At 43.5% G+C, this 20,491-nt stretch overlaps 1 protein-coding gene across 1 annotated transcript in view; it reads left to right on the top strand.

The window, feature by feature from the left end:
• The window catches only part of LOC306922625 (lipopolysaccharide-induced tumor necrosis factor-alpha factor homolog), a 61,828-nt gene extending 48,222 nt beyond the window's left edge, over window positions 1–13,606 (top strand). Inside the window, exons 4-7 of the mRNA XM_079500363.1 lie at window positions 6,262–6,309; window positions 10,674–10,721; window positions 12,578–12,740; window positions 13,053–13,606. Coding sequence (XP_079356489.1) covers window positions 6,262–6,309; window positions 10,674–10,721; window positions 12,578–12,740; window positions 13,053–13,164 — 371 coding nt within the window. The 3' untranslated portion in view covers window positions 13,165–13,606. The remainder of the gene's footprint in view (window positions 1–6,261; window positions 6,310–10,673; window positions 10,722–12,577; window positions 12,741–13,052) is intronic.
• Window positions 13,607–20,491: the final 6,885 nt, after the last annotated feature.

Raw genomic sequence — 20,491 nt, forward strand, 5'->3', positions numbered from 1 at the left:
TAAATTGAGTTTGATCAGAGCAATAGAAAAGTGGAGAGTCTTCTGTCCAGAGCATGTGCCTAGGGCAGAGCTGTGTGTTTTGTGTCAATAAAGAACAGTTTCAATGTCAGGGTGCTTACAGTAGCTGGAGGAAATCAATAGCCTACAGTATATTGGCAAATTATTCATGCTATGATCTATCAATCTAATTGTTTCTGCTGTTAAACTATGATTTAATTGGATGATGAGATGAGCTGATTGTGACAATAGGGTTAATATAATTGGAGGAAATAAATAAATAATTAAAAAAACAAAACAGAAAAAACAGGTCTGATATGGTATGGATGCGTGGATTATAGGCCTATACATGAATAAAATGGTGGCAGTATAAGTGCATAATGGTGCTTATCCGACATCTCAGAAATATGGGAAGTGTTAACTTCTAACATTTTTGTTACATTACAGACACCAATTTGTCATTTTGTAAACAAAAAGGGCAGAGCCATGGGCTGTCCTTTTATAAGGAGGGGGAGGGACTAGGACAAGTGGGTGGTCTTAAAGGAGGAGGCGGAGGGACTGGATTAGGTGGGTGGTGCTAAGGTTAAACTCACGCATACCTAATGAACTGGTGGGTGTGTCCACATAAAACCATCATTTTAAGAAATACTGTACACTTAAAAAAAAAAATGTATACCTCCTTATATAACAATAACACCTGATGATCATGTTTAAGAATTCATAAAACTGCCCCAGGCAAGATGCTATAAGGCCACTGCAGCAACCAAGAAGAACATTTACAAAAGGTTTTCAAACCAAATGCGATAAGTTTGCTAAATACTAAACATAAAAAACACTGCCCGTTATTACTTGCGCAAGCAGAGCGCACAAGTACTGCGATCGGCTGTACTGTATGTATGTCTGTCGGGGTATGTCGGTGTCCTCTCTTGTTTAAGACCGTAGCCCAATCAGGGACCAGCATCTCTGGCAACGTCATTATGTCGTCATTACAATATATCATATTCATAATATATCTTTATTTTTTTTAAAGCGGTGATGCTAATGGTGAGCTTACTTCATAGCGCACTCTGCTTGTGCACAAGTAGGCCATACATACATGGTCTACTTGTGTGCAAGGCCCAAATTGGCAGCTCAACAGAATGCATTTCTAGTTGTTGTCTGTAGTGTGCATGTTGTGTTTTACTGTTGTTATTCATTTATTGTGATCTGTTTTAACCAACCCATGAAGTCAAAGGAAGATTTCCACATGTTGGTCTTATCATGGCTTGTTGTGACTTGTGAGTAAGTCTCACATGGCTTTACCTATAATGAATAGTCATTATTAATAGGACCTTTGGAAGGGATCAGCATTTTTGCTGTAGTCGTCTCTCAATTCTATAGTCTTTACTCTCTCTGTCCTCCGTCCTCAGACTGACCTGCAGAATGGAAAAGGGAGATATCGCGGCACCTCCCTACCCTGGACCCCCTCTGAACCTCAATGACGCTGTCTATCCTCCCCCGCCTATGTACCCAGCAGGTGACTGACCAGAGACTTGCATGAGTGCCTTTTTTAAGGGACCAAGAAGAAGTCACGAAGTGACTTTGGTCACTTATTGTTTTTGTGTTTTTAAGGGACCAAGAAGTCACAAAGTGACTTTGATCACTTATTGTTTTTGTGTTTTTGAGTGGTGTAAACCACTCCTACGACTGGCTTTGTTAGTTTGTCTGTCTGTCTGTTCGTACCAAAATAAGCATGGTTGCTACGGTCACCCAGTTCACCCGGGTGTGATTTCATTACGTCAGACATTACGTCAGACCACAGCTGATCAGTCTATATAAGACCTTACACCACTCAGTTCACACAGGTGTGATTTTTTTTTCTTCTTCTTCTACTCCTTCTTCTTCCTCCAAAAATAGAAGTTCTGGCTGAACCGTGCAGTGAAACGCAGGAATCTGGTAGAGGCCCGGGCCATGCCAAACGGTGACTATGCGAAGCCCATGACCATTGGTCAAAGGGTGGCGCTATAGCACTCAATTGAAAATGCAAACTTTGAACGTGTATAGCTCATGAACCGTTTGACCGTTGGCAATAACACTTTGACACACATATGTGTCTCCTCATGCCGTAAAACTTTCGTGTTCTGACTTTTGACCTCTGACCTTTAGATCACCCACCATTTTGAATTATATGAAAAACAGTTAAAATGTATCTCCTCCCAGGATCTTTGATCAAAATGCACAAAAACGTCTACACGTGAACTTTGGACCTATACAGACAAAAAAAATCGTAGTACATTTTTTTGAAGTGAAAAGTTTTTATGAGCCAATGAAAATTGCTGGTTTGTGAAAATTCTTCTTCTGCCCCTAATACATACATGCAGTGTCATATGCTTATGTCACTTTACAGTATAGTAGAGGGTCATGCCAAATAGCACTGAAAGCAGTCTTACTCCAATTGGCCAAAGGGCGGCGCTATAGCATTTTTTTAAACCTTTGAACAGTCATAACTCATGCTTTGTTTGGCCAAAATTCATGCCACTGGTTTCCACATGTTCCTTGACTCATGGGGAACACATCTGCCACTTTGACAAGTAAGCTCCGCCCTCAGATTTTCCGCCATTTTGAGCAGTTTAAAAAATGCTTATACCTGATTTTCTGAGGAGTTTTGAGCAATTTGCGTGAAACGTCCTACACACAATCTATGGACCATTGTCTGAAATCCCGGTTGAAGAGAAGTTTGTACGTGAAAACGTACGTGAACATCGAACACATTGTAGTAATGGACAATGATCCCTTAAACCAGGACACACGATTGTTATCAAAAACACTCAATGATTTTGCTGTTTACAATGGAGTTACTGATTGTCTCTGTGTACATGGATTGGCTCAGACAATTTGTGGTCTTCACCGGCCCTATGACGTAATTATGTCAAAACCACGGCCGCTAAATGTAGACATTACTTTTGGACATACTGTATAGGTTTACGGTTTAAATAACAGTGCAAATAGTATGTTCTAAATACATATAAAATATCATTGTGTTAGTTGTATTTTGATTATTGCTTGTCAAACCTTTTAACTAGCCTAACTAGCCTTTTAACTAGCCTTAATCTGATTGGTAAATGGCTCTGCATGGTTGCTGCTTCTGCATCATGATTAGTTAGACCTCGGAGACCACATGCATTTTCCTTTCAAAAGAACTATTACAACAACTTACCTGCTTCTTATTGGGCCGTTCTAGCTCCACCAATCACAATTCACAACCTCAGCCGCAACATTATTATTATTATCAGTCTCCTGACCTCAACATGTCCGTACACAGCCACATGTGTCTGTGGCAAGACTTGTTTATGTCTGTGGCCTATTATATGTATTATTTACAGTGGGAAATGGTGCAGAAAAAACAGTTCTGTTCAGAAGGATCTATTTGCTACAAAAGCAAAGGAGGCCAGTACTGAGCAAATAATGAATACAATTAACAAATAAATACCACGCACAAACATGTAGTATTGATACAATTAACACATCTTGCCTGCTCAAAATGTAATTCCTGGAAACGCCACTGGCACCAAGTAGCTTACGTCAGTCAGACGGCCCAGGTGGGGCAAACCACATTAGTGCCCGGTGGGGGGGGGGGGTCTCTGGCACTCTCTGCCTCCCCTCCACAATTACTTTAACCCCCCTATGGACCGGGCCGGCCCCTCTAATAGAGCCGGTGGCCAGGCTGGGTGAAGCCTGTGTTTTTTTTAGGGGATTTTATTTATTTATTTATTTTTGGGGCGCTCAGCCGGCCCCACCCTGCCTGGCCCTTCTGGCAAATGCCAGAATTGCCAGACCGTCCAATCCGTGCCTGTCTGTGTTAGCCTGGCTAATAAACCAGACTAATATCACACAACACTGTCGCGGTATATCAGTCTGGGCTGGCTCCACTTGGATTTCATTTCCCGGGGAACATTTTCTCTTTGACGCAATTGGTCAGAGCTACTGTCAGTCAAAAGTCTCAAGCATTGAACGTCACTGTACCAAAGCCCGCCTATATTGCATACCGTGTCCCGATTGGTCCGACCTGTTCTCTGCTGTAGGAAAGAGGCGTGCTACTGAGCCTCGCCAGACCGTAATCCGCTGGTAGGCAACTTTTTTTGCCAACGGCTGATTCGGTCTGGTTTATTAACCAGGCTATGTCTGTGTAGCTCAGTCAGTAGGACTGCAAGGTCGTGTGTTCAAATCTGGGTACCGACAATTCAACATATGAGTCTTATGTGTGCATATTGTTCTTATTGCGTATCGTCTTCTTTCTTGGTCCCGCTTTATCGGCTGACAGGAAATGGGGAGATAGATGGGGAGTGGAGAGTGACACGCAGCAGAGGCCATGGGGATCAGGACTCGAACCCGCACGCACATTGTCATATGTGCCTGCGGTCGGCTTCTTTTTGAGTGGTGTAAACCACTCCTACAACTGGCTTTTGTGTGCAGAAAAAAATGAGCATGGTTGCCATGTTCAAAATAATTTCTGACGTAATTAAATCACACCCGGGTGAACAGGGTGAACATAGCAACCATGCTCATTTTTTCTGCACAAAAAAAGCCAGTTGTGAAATCACATCCGGGTGTGATTTCATTACGTCAGACATGATTTCATTACGTCAGACAGACCTTACACCACTCAGTTCACACGGGTGTGATTTTATTTTATTTTCTTTTCCTTTGCCTTATCTCTTTTATGCCTAATACGGTTGTCCATATGTCCGTCCCAATGACGTGAAGATAATTTCATGACATTAGGCACAAACGTCCACTGGGACTCAATTCAATTCAATTCAATTCAATTCAATTGAGCTTTATTGGCATGAGAAAACATACGTTTACATTGCCAAAGCAAGTGTCGCAATATAATAAAAACAGTTGAAAATGGGGAAAGTATATGCAGTTGGAGGGGGTACAGCATTTTGTAAACGGAGCTATGTCACATTGCATCGTTATATGCATGTTCTAACATGGTATAAAGCTTTTTTGAAACAAATAGCAGCAATGTTTTTGCAGTCACTTTGGGACAAATGGCAGCATTTTTTCTCAGTCATCACTAAATACTGAGTAAACTGTGTGAAGGCGCACAAGACCAATGCAGTATCTCTATTTCTTTAATGTTTGTGTGGAAGCTTGGGTTCATGTTAAAAACAAAACATACCCTGCATTAAAACCTACTTATTCAAAAGATACTGTAACCTATTGAACTATCAATGTCCCATACAATTCTTCATGTCATTCTATAATTAATTATTATTATTATTATTAATAATAATAATAATAATAACTAGAACTGCACTCTGTCGAGTGCCTACTTGCTTGTTGCACTAGTGCGCAAGCAGAGCGTGCAAGTACTGTCGACAAGTACTGTCGACAGTTTGTAGCGGTCGACTACAAACTCAAATCTCAGCTTCTCTTTGAAAGAACGATTGAAATATTGAATTATTAGGTTTAGCTATTTGCTACGTACCTACTTTTTGCACGTAAAAAAGTAGTATTATGAAGTATATATCGTAATAAAGATGTGGATTAAAGGACCCAATGCCTTCGATGGTGACGTATATCTCGATTAGTGTCGGGTGGATTAAAGGAAATGCCTCTATGTATATGTATATGTAATTTGTAAGTTGATTAGCGGTATACTGTGGTTACTTTTGATGTGTATGCACCGTCCCAGCATATGACGTCAGGGTATAACTGGTATAGCTAGCTCTCAATGATGACTAGCTCTCAATGATGACGTAATAAAGATGTGGATTAAAGGACCCAATGCCTTCGATGGTGACGTATATCTCGATCAATGTCGGGTGGATTACAGGAAATGCCTCTATGTATATGTAATTTGTAAGTTGAATAGTGGTATACTGTGGTTACTTTTGATGCGTATGCACCGTCCCACCGTCATCATCATCATATGACGTCAGGGTATAACTGGCGTCATATGCTAGCTCTCAATGATGACTAGCTCTCAATGATGACGTAATAAAGATGTGGATTAAAGGTCCCAATGCCAGAGTGTAATTGGTTTTCGATAGTGACGTAATGACGATATGTTTTAGTGTCGGGAGGATTAGAGGTAATGCTCCTATGTATACATGTATGTAGTCTGGCACCACTGCCTACTTGTGCCGTATCAGGCACAAGTAGTCATTACGTCATTTGCTGGGACGGTGCATACGCATCGTCGGGCGAAACTAGTACTTGCACGCTCTGCTTGCGCAAGTTATAATAATGTCTTTCTTGGTTAAATTGTCTCCTCAGGTCCACAGCCTGGACCATATGGGGCAACACAATATCCTGTACATCCTGGTGAGCATTATAAACCCTACCCCTCAACGCCTATATTTCAATTGATCAAAGACCCGCCCTGCAGCACTGTTTAATGTAATTTATTTGTGCGTGTTCTAAGTATTTTTTGTTGAATTACTGATGAAAAAGTAGTAAAAGTCAACAGTAGGCCTATTGTAAAATAGCTCGAACCAGTGCTGGTTATTTAGTTAGGACCCACGACAGTGGTGTTCGATACGAACTTAACCGGGATGTGGAAACCTCCAATGAAAAGCTCTATAATTTGCTTGGCCAGATATTCCGTCCTATCCAACTGACTCAGGCCAAAGATATTAGAAGATATTCTGCCCCCTTAAGTCTCTGACTGTAATCCTTTTATACTTTTTAGTTATATGTGTGTCATAATGACAATGCTATCCAATCGCATATGACGATGACACACGTGTACATCCCTATATGGGGTTCCCACATCAATCCGATGTCAGCATTGGATATTTCCATTATCTCCACATATGGGCCATAAATCATCATCATATGTGGAGATCCAAGTGACAGCCTTTTATCCCCATATATGGAGATCCATTTGAGAGCCTTCGCAACAGCCACCCCCAGATTTCCCATGGAAATATGTAAAATATCAAGAAGGCTTGAACAGTTCGCCCATTGCAAGCGTACCTGGCCCTTGGGCCACCCCATCGAAAGCGTACCTGACCCTTGGGCCACCCCATCAAAGGCGTACCTGGCTCTTCGAGCCACCGCATCAAGAGCGTACCTGGCCCTTGGGCCACCCCATCGAAGGCGTACCTGACTCTTCGAGCCACCGCATCAAGATCGTACCTGGCCCTTGGGCCACCCCATCGAAGGCGTACCTGGCTCTTCGAGCCACTGCATCAAGAGCGTACCTGGCCCTTGGGGTGCTACTACCGTACCATGCATGATGACTGTTCGTCTCCGGTTATGCTCATGGTCATTTCTGCAAGAGTGACCGTCCAGCCTCCTTGCTGGACTACTTCGGTCCCTATGAACCTGGACTTCTGGTCTGTCAGCTTGCACTTTCATCTCGATATCCTATCGGTGAACAAAGCCTCTGCCGTCCTCCGACTGCTCCAACATCTATGGGAAGGTTGATATAGCTCCGATGCCCTTGCATCATCATGCTGTCCAGACAATGCTCTCATGATATCCACCAGAGCGTTCCGCTTCCGTCCTCCGACTGCTCCAACATCTATGGGAGGGTTGATATAGCTCCGATGCCCTTGCATCATCATGCTGTTCAAACAATGCTCTCATGATATCGCCACATTGCCACCCCCAGATTTCCCATGGAAATCTGTACCATATCTAGAAGGCTTGAACAGTGGACCCCTCAGGCCACCCCAATACAAGCATACGGAGGCTTGAACAGCAAACGTCAGCCATTCAGGCCACCCCATTGAGGGCATCCAAGCGTCTCGCCAGACCTTCACCAACTGTGTCTTCCTGGTGAACGAGACCCTCGTCGGATGTTGTATCTTGCTGGTGAACGAGACCCTCGTCGGATGTTGTATCTTCCTGGTGAACGAGACCCTCGTCGGGTGTTGTATCTTACTGGTGAACGAGACCCTCGTCGGATGCTTGTGTCTTCCTGGTGAGCTGGATCCTCGTTGGATGCTGTGTCTTCCTGGTGAGCTGGACCCTCGTCGGATGCTGTGCTGTGTCTTCCTGGTGAGCTGGACCCTCGTTGGATGCTGTGTCTTCCTGGTGAGCTGGACCCTCGTCGGATGCTGTGTCTTCCTGGTGAGCTGGACCCTCGTCGGATGCTGTGTCTTCCTGGTGAGCTGGACCCTCGTCGGATGCTGTGTCTTCCTGGTGAGCTGAACCCTCGTCGGATGCTGTGACTTCCTGGTGAGCTGGACCCTCGTCGGATGCTGTGTCTTCCTGGTGAGCTGGACCCTCGTCGGATGCTGTGTCTTCCTGGTGAGCTGGACCCTCTTCTCTCTTGCTGCTTCTTCCTGCTCCTCGTCGGCTGCTGCTTCTTCCTGCTCCTCGTCGGCTGCTGCATCTTCCTGCTCCTCGTCGGCTGCTGCATCTTCCTGCTCCTCGTCGGCTGCTGTATCTTCCTGCTCCTCATCGGCTACTGCATCTTCCTGCTTCTCGTCGGCTGCTGCATCTTCCTGCTCCTCGTCGGCTGCTGTATCTTCCTGCTCCTCGTCGGCTGCTGTATCTTCCTGCTCCTCGTCGGCTGCTGTATCTTCCTGCTCCTCTTCGACTGCTGTATCTTCTGCTCCTCGGTAGATTCCGCCATCGGTGGTATATCCATCGTAGTCTTGATGTCCGAGCCTGCTCTGCTGTCCCAAGAATCGATTCCCATGCCGTTTTGAAGATGAACTCTCCTGTCCTACGCCGGGTCCTTCAATCTCTGCTGGACATGGAAATCCCACAGCGTCGGGTCCCTGGCATCCAACCAACTGATGCCCAGAACCTCCGGAGCCCACCTGCTCCGAAGGCGAAGTGTGTCCCACCACTTCGGATCCCTGGCATCCAACCAACTGATGCCCAGAACCTCCGGAGCCCACCTTCTCCGAAGGCGAAGTGTGTCCCACCACTTCGGATCCCTGGCATCTAACCAACCGATGTCCAGAACCTCGAAGTGTGTCCCACCACTTCGGGTCCCCGGCATCTAACCAACCGATGTCCAGAACCTCGAAGTGTGTCCCACCACTTCGGGTCCCCGGCATCTAACCAACCGATGTCCAGAACCTCGAAGTGTGTCCCACCACTTCGGGTCCCCGGCATCTAACCAACCGATGTCCAGAACCTCGAAGTGTGTCCCACCACTTCGGGTCCCCGGCATCTAACCAACCGATGTCCAGAACCTCGAAGTGTGTCCCACCACTTCGGGTCCCTGGCATCTAACCAACTGATGCCCAGGACCTCCAGAGCCCATAGACTCTGGAGGCAAACGTCCAGAGCCCGTAGGCCCTGGGCCCAAATGATGATTGTTGAAACTCACCTGCTCCACAAGCTATACCACCTGGTGTTGTGACCTCCTGGCTCCTGGGGAATCCGTCCCACCACCATCCTCTAAGGCCTCCGACATCCTGTTACTGCCGTACGCCCTAATCCGTTCTCGAATGGACCATGTAAAATAGCTCGAACCAGTGCTGGTTATTTAGTTAGGACCCACGACAGTGGTGTTCGATACGAACTTAACCGGGATGTGGAAACCTCCAATGAAAAGCTCTATAATTTGCTTGGCCAGATATTCCGTCCTATCCAACTGACTCAGGCCAAAGATATTAGAAGATATTCTGCCCCCTTAAGTCTCTGACTGTAATCCTTTTATACTTTTTAGTTATATGTGTGTCATAATGACAATGCTATCCAATCGCATATGACGATGACACACGTGTACATCCCTATATGGGGTTCCCACATCAATCCGATGTCAGCATTGGATATTTCCATTATCTCCACATATGGGCCATAAATCATCATCATATGTGGAGATCCAAGTGACAGCCTTTTATCCCCATATATGGAGATCCATTTGAGAGCCTTCGCAACACCTATGTATATCCATAAATTAATAAATTGCATTAGACAGTGCTGCAGGGCAGGTCTTTGCGCAACCGCTGCGGCATTGAGATATAGGCCCCCTCAACACCCCCACCACCCACTCCACTGTTTACATTGAGACATAGGCCCCCTCAACACCCCCACCACCCACTCCACTGTTTACATTGAGACATAGGCCCCCTCAACACCCCCACCACCCACTCCACTGTTTACATTGAGACATAGGCCCCCTCAACACCCCCACCACCCACTCCACTGTTTACATTGAGACATAGGCCCCCTCAACACCCCCACCACCCACTCCACTGTTTACATTGAGACATAGGCCCCCTCAACACCCCCACCACCCACTCCATTGTTTACATTGAGACATAGCCCCCCTCAACACCCCACCACCCACTCCACTGTTTACATTGAGACATAGGCCCCCTCAACACCCCACCACCCACTCCACTGTTTACATTGAGACATAGGCCCCCTCAACACCCCCACCACCCACTCCACTGTTTACATTGAGACATAGGCCCCCTCAACACCTCCACCACCCACTCCACTTTTTACATTGAGACATAGGCCCCCTCAACACCCCCACCACCCACTTCACTGTTTACATTGAGACACACCCTGAGACACACCCTGAGACACACCCTGCATTAAAACCTATTTATTCAAAAGATACTGTAACCTATTGAACTATCAATGTCCCACATCACATACTGTACAATTATTCATGTCATTCTATAATTAATTATTATTATTATTATTAATAATAATAATCATAATAATAATAATAATAAATGTATTTCTTGGTTAAATTGTCTCCTCAGGTCCACAGCCTGGACCATATGGGGCAACACAATATCCTGTACATCCTGGTGAGCATTATAAACCCTACCCCTCAACGCCTATATTTCAATTGATCAAAGACCCGCCCTGCAGTATTTTTTGTTGAATTACTGATGAAAAAGTAGTAAAAGTCAACAGTAGGCCTATGTATATCCATAAATTAAGCAAGCAGCACGCTAGCAGACAATACACTAGTTCTGTCTTTCAATCATTTTATTATTATTATTATTATTGTTATTATTATATTTTCACAATCTCATACACAGATACGCCGGCTACTTTCTAATGTTTTGATAATTTGTGCGACAGATGTATGCATATGACGGCATAGAGTTTCATGTGACGAGCATATAGTGCATTTAAGAAGAAGATGATCAGGTAATATAACTGAAAATAATAATAATAAAATGATTGAAAGAAAGAACTAGTGTATTGTCTGCTAGCGTGCTGCTTGCTTATTTTATGGATACATACTGTTGACTTTTACTACTTTGTCATCAGTAATTCAACAAAAAATACACGCACAAATAAATTGCATTAGACAGTGCTGCAGGGCAGGTCTTTACGCAACCGCTGCGGCATTAGACATAGGCCCCCTCAACACCCCCACCACCCACTCCACTGTTTACATTGAGACATAGGCCCCCTCAACACCCCCACCACCCACTCCACTGTTTACATTGAGACATAGGCCCCCTCAACACCCCCACCACCCACTCCACTGTTTACATTGAGACATAGGCCCCCTCAACACCCCCACCACCCACTCCACTGTTTACATTGAGACATAGGCCCCCTCAACACCCCCACCACCCACTCCACTGTTTACATTGAGACATAGGCCCCCTCAACACCCCCACCACCCACTCCACTGTTTACATTGAGACATAGGCCCCCTCAACACCCCCACCACCCACTCCACTGTTTACATTGAGACATAGGCCCCCTCAACACCCCCACCACCCACTCCACTGTTTACATTGAGACATAGGCCCCCTCAACACCCCCACCACCCACTCCACTGTTTACATTGAGACATAGGCCCCCTCAACACCCCCACCACCCACTCCACTGTTTACATTGAGACATAGGCCCCCTCAACACCCCCACCACCCACTCCACTGTTTACATTGAGATATAGGAATGTCACATCTGTAATTCTGGATTTCACACCATTGGAGAGTGTCATCAGCCAAAGTAGAGATGTGTAAAAAATAATGAGTCACATAACGTTATGTCCTAATGAATCCAGCTGGTGCATTGATTTTAAGCGATGTACGGTAGACAGTGGTGGACAGTAGTACTGAAACCCAGTAGGCTACTTGAGCCAAAGTATAGATACTCCCGGTCAAATATTACTCAACATGTGAAAGTTGCTCTGTCAAATTAGTTATGAGTTAAAATACTGAAGTACTTGCTTTAAAACCTACTTGCGTATTGAAAAGTACAATACATGGCTACCTGCTTTTAAAAATGCTAGTATTCACAAGTACAATTTACAAAGTACATTTTCTTTTTACTATAATTAATTTTCTGTATGAAATTCTTGACATCTCCCAAATATAAAAGAAATATCAATAAAAGAGCCAATCTACTAGCTCACAACGCGTCACATCGCGATGTATTGAGTGCTTTCACTATATTAGAAATAGGGCTTATAAGTGGTAAATTCATAATGCCTACTTTTACACTCCCTAGAAATGTAGTGGAATTAAAATAATTTGTCTTTGAAATGTTGTGGAGTGAAAGTCTTTACGTATCCAAAAATACAAAAGTAAAACACAGATACTCTAAGAATGTTATTTAAAAACAGTACAAACTAAATGTACTTTGTTACTGTCCACCACTGACGGTAGTAGTAACTAGTGTGTCCTTGTTCCTACAGCAGCAGTCTCTGTAGTTACACAGGTTGTGGTGATACAGCCACACCTGAATGATGTTCCCGGACAGGTGAAGTGTCCCCACTGTCAGGCCAGTGTCGTCACCAGGACCTCCCATAAAAATGGCCTGCTCACCTGGCTGATCTGTGGCGTAGTTGGAATCCTTCTGTGAGTGTAGTAGTCCCCTCAAAAATAACTCTCACACAAAGACACATGCCCCCGTACAGAGGCACATACAGTACATGCACATGCACGCACGCACGTACGCACGCACGCATGTATTGAGTTGTGCTTGAATTGTACTGTAATTCTGCAAACTGTTAATAAATATTTCAATCAATCAATCAAAAAACGCACGCACGCACGCACGCTCACACACATATACAGTATATTGCTTAGTCTATTACCTTTTTTGCTATCTAATCTTGTCTTCTGCCTTTCTTAAACCAAAGCAAACAATGTTCTTTTTGTTTATTTTAGATGCTGGCCTTGCTGTTTGATCCCATTCTGTGTTGATGCTTGCAAGGATGTGGAACATGCCTGTCCTCAATGCAACACCGTCATACACATCTATAAACGAATGTATGTATAATAAACATGTATAAACTATCCCTGTTGTTTAACTTTAACACATTGCAGTGGTTCCCAATGTGGGGCCCAAGACACACTTGGAGGTGTGCCAAAGCTCACACAGACCATGTCTGTAAGGATGTTGTCCAAAAACAGGTTTCACAAAATTACAACTTTCTTTAATCCACTGTCTGCATGTATCTTCTCAATATAATATCAAACAAACTTATCATACAATCTTTTTTTATGTTTCAAAAATAGTGAAACTAGTAGGTTTATTAAGCTCACAATGCGCCACGATGCTATTGTCACAAAATGGTGTGCGTGTGCGCACATGCGGGGGCTTACAGCTTTTGTCAAAATTGTAAGGGGAAAGGTTGGGAACTGACATACCCAACTATGCTCAAACATTGCCCTTAATTTTTTGTAATATATTTTTTAATAAAATGTTGTGTCTGACAGTGTGCGGAACCTTTTCTTTGTTTTTCAAAGATATTCTTTTTATAATCAGTAGTCTCTGCGGTTGAATTGAGCAGCTTGTGTACAGTGAGTGTGCACCTGTCCTGATCGGGTACTTTCCATGAGGCAATGTTAAAAGTTTGTACATGCACGCACGCACGGTCGCACACACGCACGCACGCACACACACACACACACACACACACACAAACACTGTACATTACTGTAACTGATTGTAAAGTTTTTTATGGTTTGTTAGTTTTTCTCTGACCACTGTAACTGCTATTCAAATCAACATCCTCAAACAAGAGAATGATTAACCAAACAACAGAGCATTTTTGCACTTCAGTGATCTCAGTAATATACCTCCTGTAAAAAAGGGAAAAAAATACATTTATCAACAACATTACATAAAATTATATTATTGTCCAAAACTAATGAAAGGGAAGCTTTGTTCATATTTTTGAACAACAAAAACATGAAATATGGCCTAATGCTGAACATTTTACCTCCCTCTCATACTCCTTTTAGACGGCGACCATCTCCAGATAAAACGGCAAAGTCCCGTTGCGTTCTCAGTTTTTATTGACCCTTTACACGAGAACGCACACTTTATGAAAACGCTATAATATCGCTAGGTGGCGGTAACGGGCTGCCAAATAGACCAGTCACCCACGTTATGCACAAGAAGAAGAGCCAGCTCCTCCTTCACGCAACAGTTTCATTGTTCCCCGTGTCAATCACACTACAACACACACTACAAGTACACACTCCAACCCTCACTTTTCAATGACTTACATAGCTTGCTGTGTTAGGTGTTAGACTACGAGACCATTGTCTGCATTGGCCGTGAGTTCAAGCCTCAGGGCGGACAGTTTTTCGCGATTTTTGCGGTCACTTTATTTTCTCACATATTAAAAACGCTACCATCTTAAAGTTAGGAATAAATAATACTGAGGTAAATGTAATGTTAAACAATAGGTTAATAGGGGAGGGTGATTCCTTTTTGTTTAATCACCTGGGGAGGATTTTTATTTTCATTCACAGGGAGGGTGATGGTGGTGACAGACAGCCCAGAGCATGCAGGCAGAGTGCGCCACGGGAATTGGTTATATATTTTATAATACATTAGGCTACATAAACGCTGCTGCCGCGGCTGCCACCTATCACAATTAAGGCATTTTATTTACATCATGGTTTTACATTCACCATCGCTGATGAGCAGCGCTTTGTAGGCGAGGAGGGAGGCTTGTTCAGGAACTCCATTATATCATAATTATATGGCTCTGCATCAATGTAATAATATATGCGCTGCGAGCCAACACGAGCCATGATGTCATAAGTTTTGCGGATTCACCGTTTTGTCTGTTTACACGGAGAAGGGATAAAACGGCGTTCTCAAAGATTTCCACTCTGGGAGGTGGTTTCACTTTGATGCGTTTTCACCTCCTGAGAACACCCTTCTCGTCTAAAAGGACCCCAGCAAATGATACTTTTTTTTGCCGTTTCTTATGAACACCATCCTCGTCTAAAAGCCACCTCAGATAGAACAGGGCAGGGTTGCCCTTGTGAAATGAAATGAAATGAAATCTATATTTACCCAGGGTATCTGGGCTAAGCTCAAGAACTTGTTTCCAGCCAGGCCCTGCTCATAGAACACATTTCATCGTAGTGGTTGATGCCTTGTTCAAGGGCATTTCAGCGGTGGTAATTTTAACGTGTCGGACGGCTGGTTCGAACTGGGAACCTTCCGGTATCTAGACCGCGCCGCTATCCGTTCGGCCACCGCTGCCACTATGTCCTAGTCCTAGGTTGTCCTAGTGTCCTTTTAGTAAAGCTGTTATTTGCAATTGAACAGCAGACCATTAAGCAGCTTGTCCAGACCATATCACCCAACCGTATAATCACAGTTGCCATCACCACAATGTAAATTTAATTTCATATTTATTTTTTTCATTTCAGTTATGGTTTTACATGATTATATTCATTTTTACTTTGTACTTTTTCTTTTTTTACATATTCCATACCAGAAAAGAAAAGGAGCAGGAAGAAGTTAAATCTTATTTATACCTGCCCCTATCATTAAAAAAAAACATCTAATTGATGCTGCTACCAACCATACATTTTATATCACCATGATTACATCAAAGAAAAAAGAAAGAAAAAACAACAAAGACAAAGAACATAGAGCTCAACAAGAGAACAAACAAAAAACGCTGAGGAAACAAAAGAACACTTATATGATGTTATATCTAACCTTCTAATTCATATTTTATAATTTTTTCTTTTTTAAACACTTTCTTAAACTGAAACACTGTTCAGTACAACTCTTCAACTCCTGGTTTTGTGAATTCCATAACTTTATACCTGTAACAGAAGTGCACATTTGTTTTAGTGTAGTCCGAGCGAACAGATGTTTAAAATCATGTCTTCTTCTATGGTCCTCATCCTCTGAGCTAAACACAAATGACTTCTGTAACTATATTGGTAATGATTTGTTTTTCGCTCTGAACACCACTAATAATGTTCGTAATTCAACCAAATCCATGATTTTCAAAACACCTGATAACATAAAAAGCCTATTGGTGTGTGCTCTGAAATCTTCTTTATACATGATTCTTAACGCTCTTTTTTGTAACATAATCAAAGGAATCATATTACTCTTGAATGAGTTACCCCATACTTCCAAACAGTAAATAAAATATGGTAAAACCAGTGTACAATACAACATCCTGGTTTTATAAATAGGGAGGTAAAAGACAGAGCAGATGAAACATCATGCCATGGCTTTGATTTGATTATCTCGAGGTACTGGATTTGGGTCTTTTTATGGCTTGTGAAAGCAGCGAAAACTAAAATGTTGATCTCCTGTCTTCATTTTTCACAATATGGTGGTTGTTATATATGCCCCTGCACTACAATACCTTATAAACATAGTTTTGTGCAAGCACAAAAAAAAGCAATGTATATGAACCATCTCACGAATGCAATGCTGTTGTTTGCACCTCAAAGACAATGTTGGATTTGGCTACGCCCCCAAATAAGTGTATGTTTCTCTCAAAGAATATAAATAATATTATACCAAAAATACTGATGTGATTCGTTATTGTGAAAAGCACAGATCAAGTTTGGCTCTAAACAGAAAGCTGGGCTACTGTCCTCTACCTACAGACTAGTTGGTTGCTCTTGGGCCTGGGCTTCTGTCAGGCAGCAACAACAAAAACACTGAGGCTTCGTACACACCTGTCGGACACATTGATCTGTCCGACCGACCACTGATTACATTTTTATGATTTGATGCCTCCATGTCCCACAATGCTTTGCGCGATTTGGGCGGTGCTACGATACGCGGAAATAGATGCACATATGTTCAGTGTAGTTTTCTTGACTGCAGCAGCAGCTAGCGGTAGTTTGTCGAGGCCGTTTTTAGAAGGTCCGGATCAAGGACCAAGGACCAAATATTTGCATTTTGATTTTGGTCCGTTTGGTGTTCACACTGGACTTTGTAAAGCGTACCAAATATGTAAACAAATGACACGTGGACATGTTAAGCGAACCAAATAGTGAAAAAAAGAAAAGAGGTCATTTTACGACGGAGGGAAAAATAACATGAGGGGGTGCGGGAAATCACTGTCTACAATTTTTGGGCGCAACCTTCAGTCACACAGAGAGAAGAGAACAGCAACATGAATCATGATTGCAGCAACAACTTGAAATTGCATTAATTCTTAATAATTATAGCCAAATAAAGATGAACAGATGAACAGAGGAGCAGGTGTTTGAACAATAATGTGCTTGCAGCTTGCTGCTGGTGCATACAATTCACCGGAGACGTATAGCCTACAACAAAGTATCCCCGAATCCCGATAAAAAGGACTTTTCTTTCCATGTCATCTTATGGTTTAAACTTGAAGCCGTGCTGGTCAGTTAAGCTTCAAGTCAGAACAGCTCCGCTGCAGTTGACCTATATCACGTCTTTTGCTATTAACATTTGCTCCATTGGCTCTTTATGCGTGCGGCCGTGCGCTAGAGCGAGACAGGATGATTTTAAATATTTCTCTGTCTGCGTCTCTCCCATAGAGCTATAAAATATATCGGGTCTCTCCCCCCACATGTGCGCGCGTCATAACTTTGCGTGGTGGCGGTGGCGCATGCTTAAAATAAACAGATCTACAAGCTTACATCGTGTACCATACCATAAGTACCATTCGTGTCGATAACTTGTACATCTGTTATATTTGCGCATGTGAACCTCGTACGCTGCCATTACATTTCTACTCTAGGCTACTCATAGACATATATGCATCTACTATTAAAATCAATAGTGATCCCCGTAAAAAAGACATGCTTTTAGAACTAATTATTAATGCAGCCTCACAACTGCCGAGGCCCGACGGCTATTTTGGCTATCGTCCTGTATTTCTGTATATAGAATAGAACAGAATAGAATAGACTGGACTCACTCACTGGAGACAGCCGTGCGCAACTTGGACTCTCCAAGTTACGCACGGCCGTAGCCAAAAGAAGACATACAAACAAGCGATATAATAGTCTGTGTCACGTAACTCAGAAGACTACAGCATGACTACAGCCTAAACCCCACCCAGTGCTGTCAAGAATGGAAGTTCTCTCCTATTAGTTGGCGGTTAAAACCCACCCTTCTGTCCGATCTGAAGTCCCACCCTGTTCGTTGGCTGTTTTGACTACAAGGTGTCCGATGTGTTTGTTGTGCCCTCCGCCCCCACATCGGACAGGTTTGTCCGATCAAACGACGTGACTCCCATTGAAAATGAATTGGAGCAGCAATCAAATAGCAATCAGGCATCGCACACGGACCGAACATTTGTTCTTTAGGTGTGTACGCAGCCTGAGGCCTCATTCACACGTACCAAACACCAATCAAGCAAATGTTTGGTCGTTTTTTTGGGCCACCACAATGCTTTTCCAATGGGAGTCACATGGTTTGATCAAACATTTGTGTTTGATTGCTGGTGGTGTTCTGCCCCTCCCTCCTCATCAAACAAAAATGTTTGGTCAAACCATGTGACTCCCATTGGAAAAGCATTGTGGTGGCCAAAAAATGTGCTTGATTGCTGATTGGTGTGAATGAGGCCTGAGACTAATCTTGAGTGCCAGTATTATTCCAAAAACCATGGCTACATGACTGTGTCTCTCCAACATGCATTTGCTTTGGATTGCATTTTTAGCACCTTCTGGTGGACAAAAATGTGCTTACAATAGTTTTGCACTCTGGTCAACTTATAATAGCAGATGTGGTTTATTTTCTGTAGCTCAGGCATGTAATAAAGGTATTTGCCTGTTTATAGTGGGTTCCAGCTAATACGTTCAAAAAGCTGCATGCGTGCGTGCGGTGTGTGCACATGCGGTGTGTGGGGCGACTGTGGCTCAAGAGGTAGAGCAGGTCGTCCAATTATCCATGGGTCGGCGGTTCGAATCCCGGCTCCTCCTGTCTACATGTCGAAGTGTCCTTGGGCAAGACACTGAACCCCAAATTGTTCCCGATGTGCTGGTTGGTACCTTGCATGGCTTCCGCCACAATCGGTGTATGAATGTGTGTGTGAATGGGTGAATGTAATGCACAATCTATGTAAAGCGCCTTGGATAAAGGCGCTATATAAATGCACCATTTACCATTTACCATTTATGCCTATACGATTACATGCTCATTAATATGTTGCAGGAGATTTGTGGTATTGTCTGTGGTACCCATGATTGCATCATGTGAGGACAACAAGACTCCCTGGAAATCTTTTAAGACGATGGAATGTAGGCTATATAATGTGTGTCAGGAAATAAATAAATAAATAAAAATAAAGTCAACTGTATGTGAGATTGTGAGTGACCATAGTGAAAAATGGCCCAGGAAAATAGCAAAAACAGATGGCATGTCATTTGAGAAGGAGCACCAAGGTTGAGAGAGGAGGGCAGAACTGGACAAGTAGCTGACTTCGGTCAGTTGAAAGAAAGTGTTTCAAAGCATCCAATAATACCAATTTGAACCATATGATATAATTTATAAACACTCCACAATCATAATCCATAGAAACCCTTGATCCACATGTCACAGCCTCACCATCAGACCTCCTCACATCCGATTAAGTTATTCACCTTTGCATTAAACTATTGTGACACGGCATTCCTTTCAATCCTGCCACCCAAATCACTCATCGTGTACATATTTTTCCATTGTTTCATCATCAGCATACCTTTGAGTATAACAGGTAGTGTAGTCTATGTTGATGAGAAAGGCTAAGGCTGAGCTCACACCTTTAATGCAATTCTCGTGCTCGTTGGATGCATGTTGTGTAGTGTCATGGCCGCCCAGTGCATTTCCAATGGAGAATTGCATGAAAGGTGTGAGCTCAGCCTAGGCTGAGCTCACACCTTTCATGCAATTCTCTGTGCTCGTTGTGTCATGGCCGCCCAGCGGCCCAATGCATTTCCAATGGAGGTCACATGGTTTGACCCAACATTGTGTTGTGTGAGGGGGAGGGGTGCATTCGCTGCGCCCCTCCCCCTCACACAACACAATGTTGGGTCAAACCATGTGACCTCCATTGGAAATACATTGGGCGGCCATGACACAACACAACATGCATCCAACGAGCATCCAACGAGCAGAGAATTGCATGAAAGGTGTGAGCTCAGCCTTAGGCTGAGCTCACACCTTTAATGCAATTCTCGTGCTCGTTGGATGCTTGTTGTGTTGTGTCATGGCCGCCCAATGTATTTCCAATGGAGGTCACATGGTTTGACACAACATTGTGTTGTGTGAGGGGGAGGGGCGCAGTCGAAACACCCCTCCCCCTCACACAACACAATGTTGTGTCAAACCATGTGACCTCCATTGGAAATACATTGGGCGGCCA

Source organism: Electrona antarctica, assembly GCF_951216825.1.
Source record: "Electrona antarctica genome assembly, chromosome: 4".
In the NCBI taxonomy this organism is placed as follows: Eukaryota; Metazoa; Chordata; class Actinopteri; order Myctophiformes; family Myctophidae; genus Electrona; species Electrona antarctica.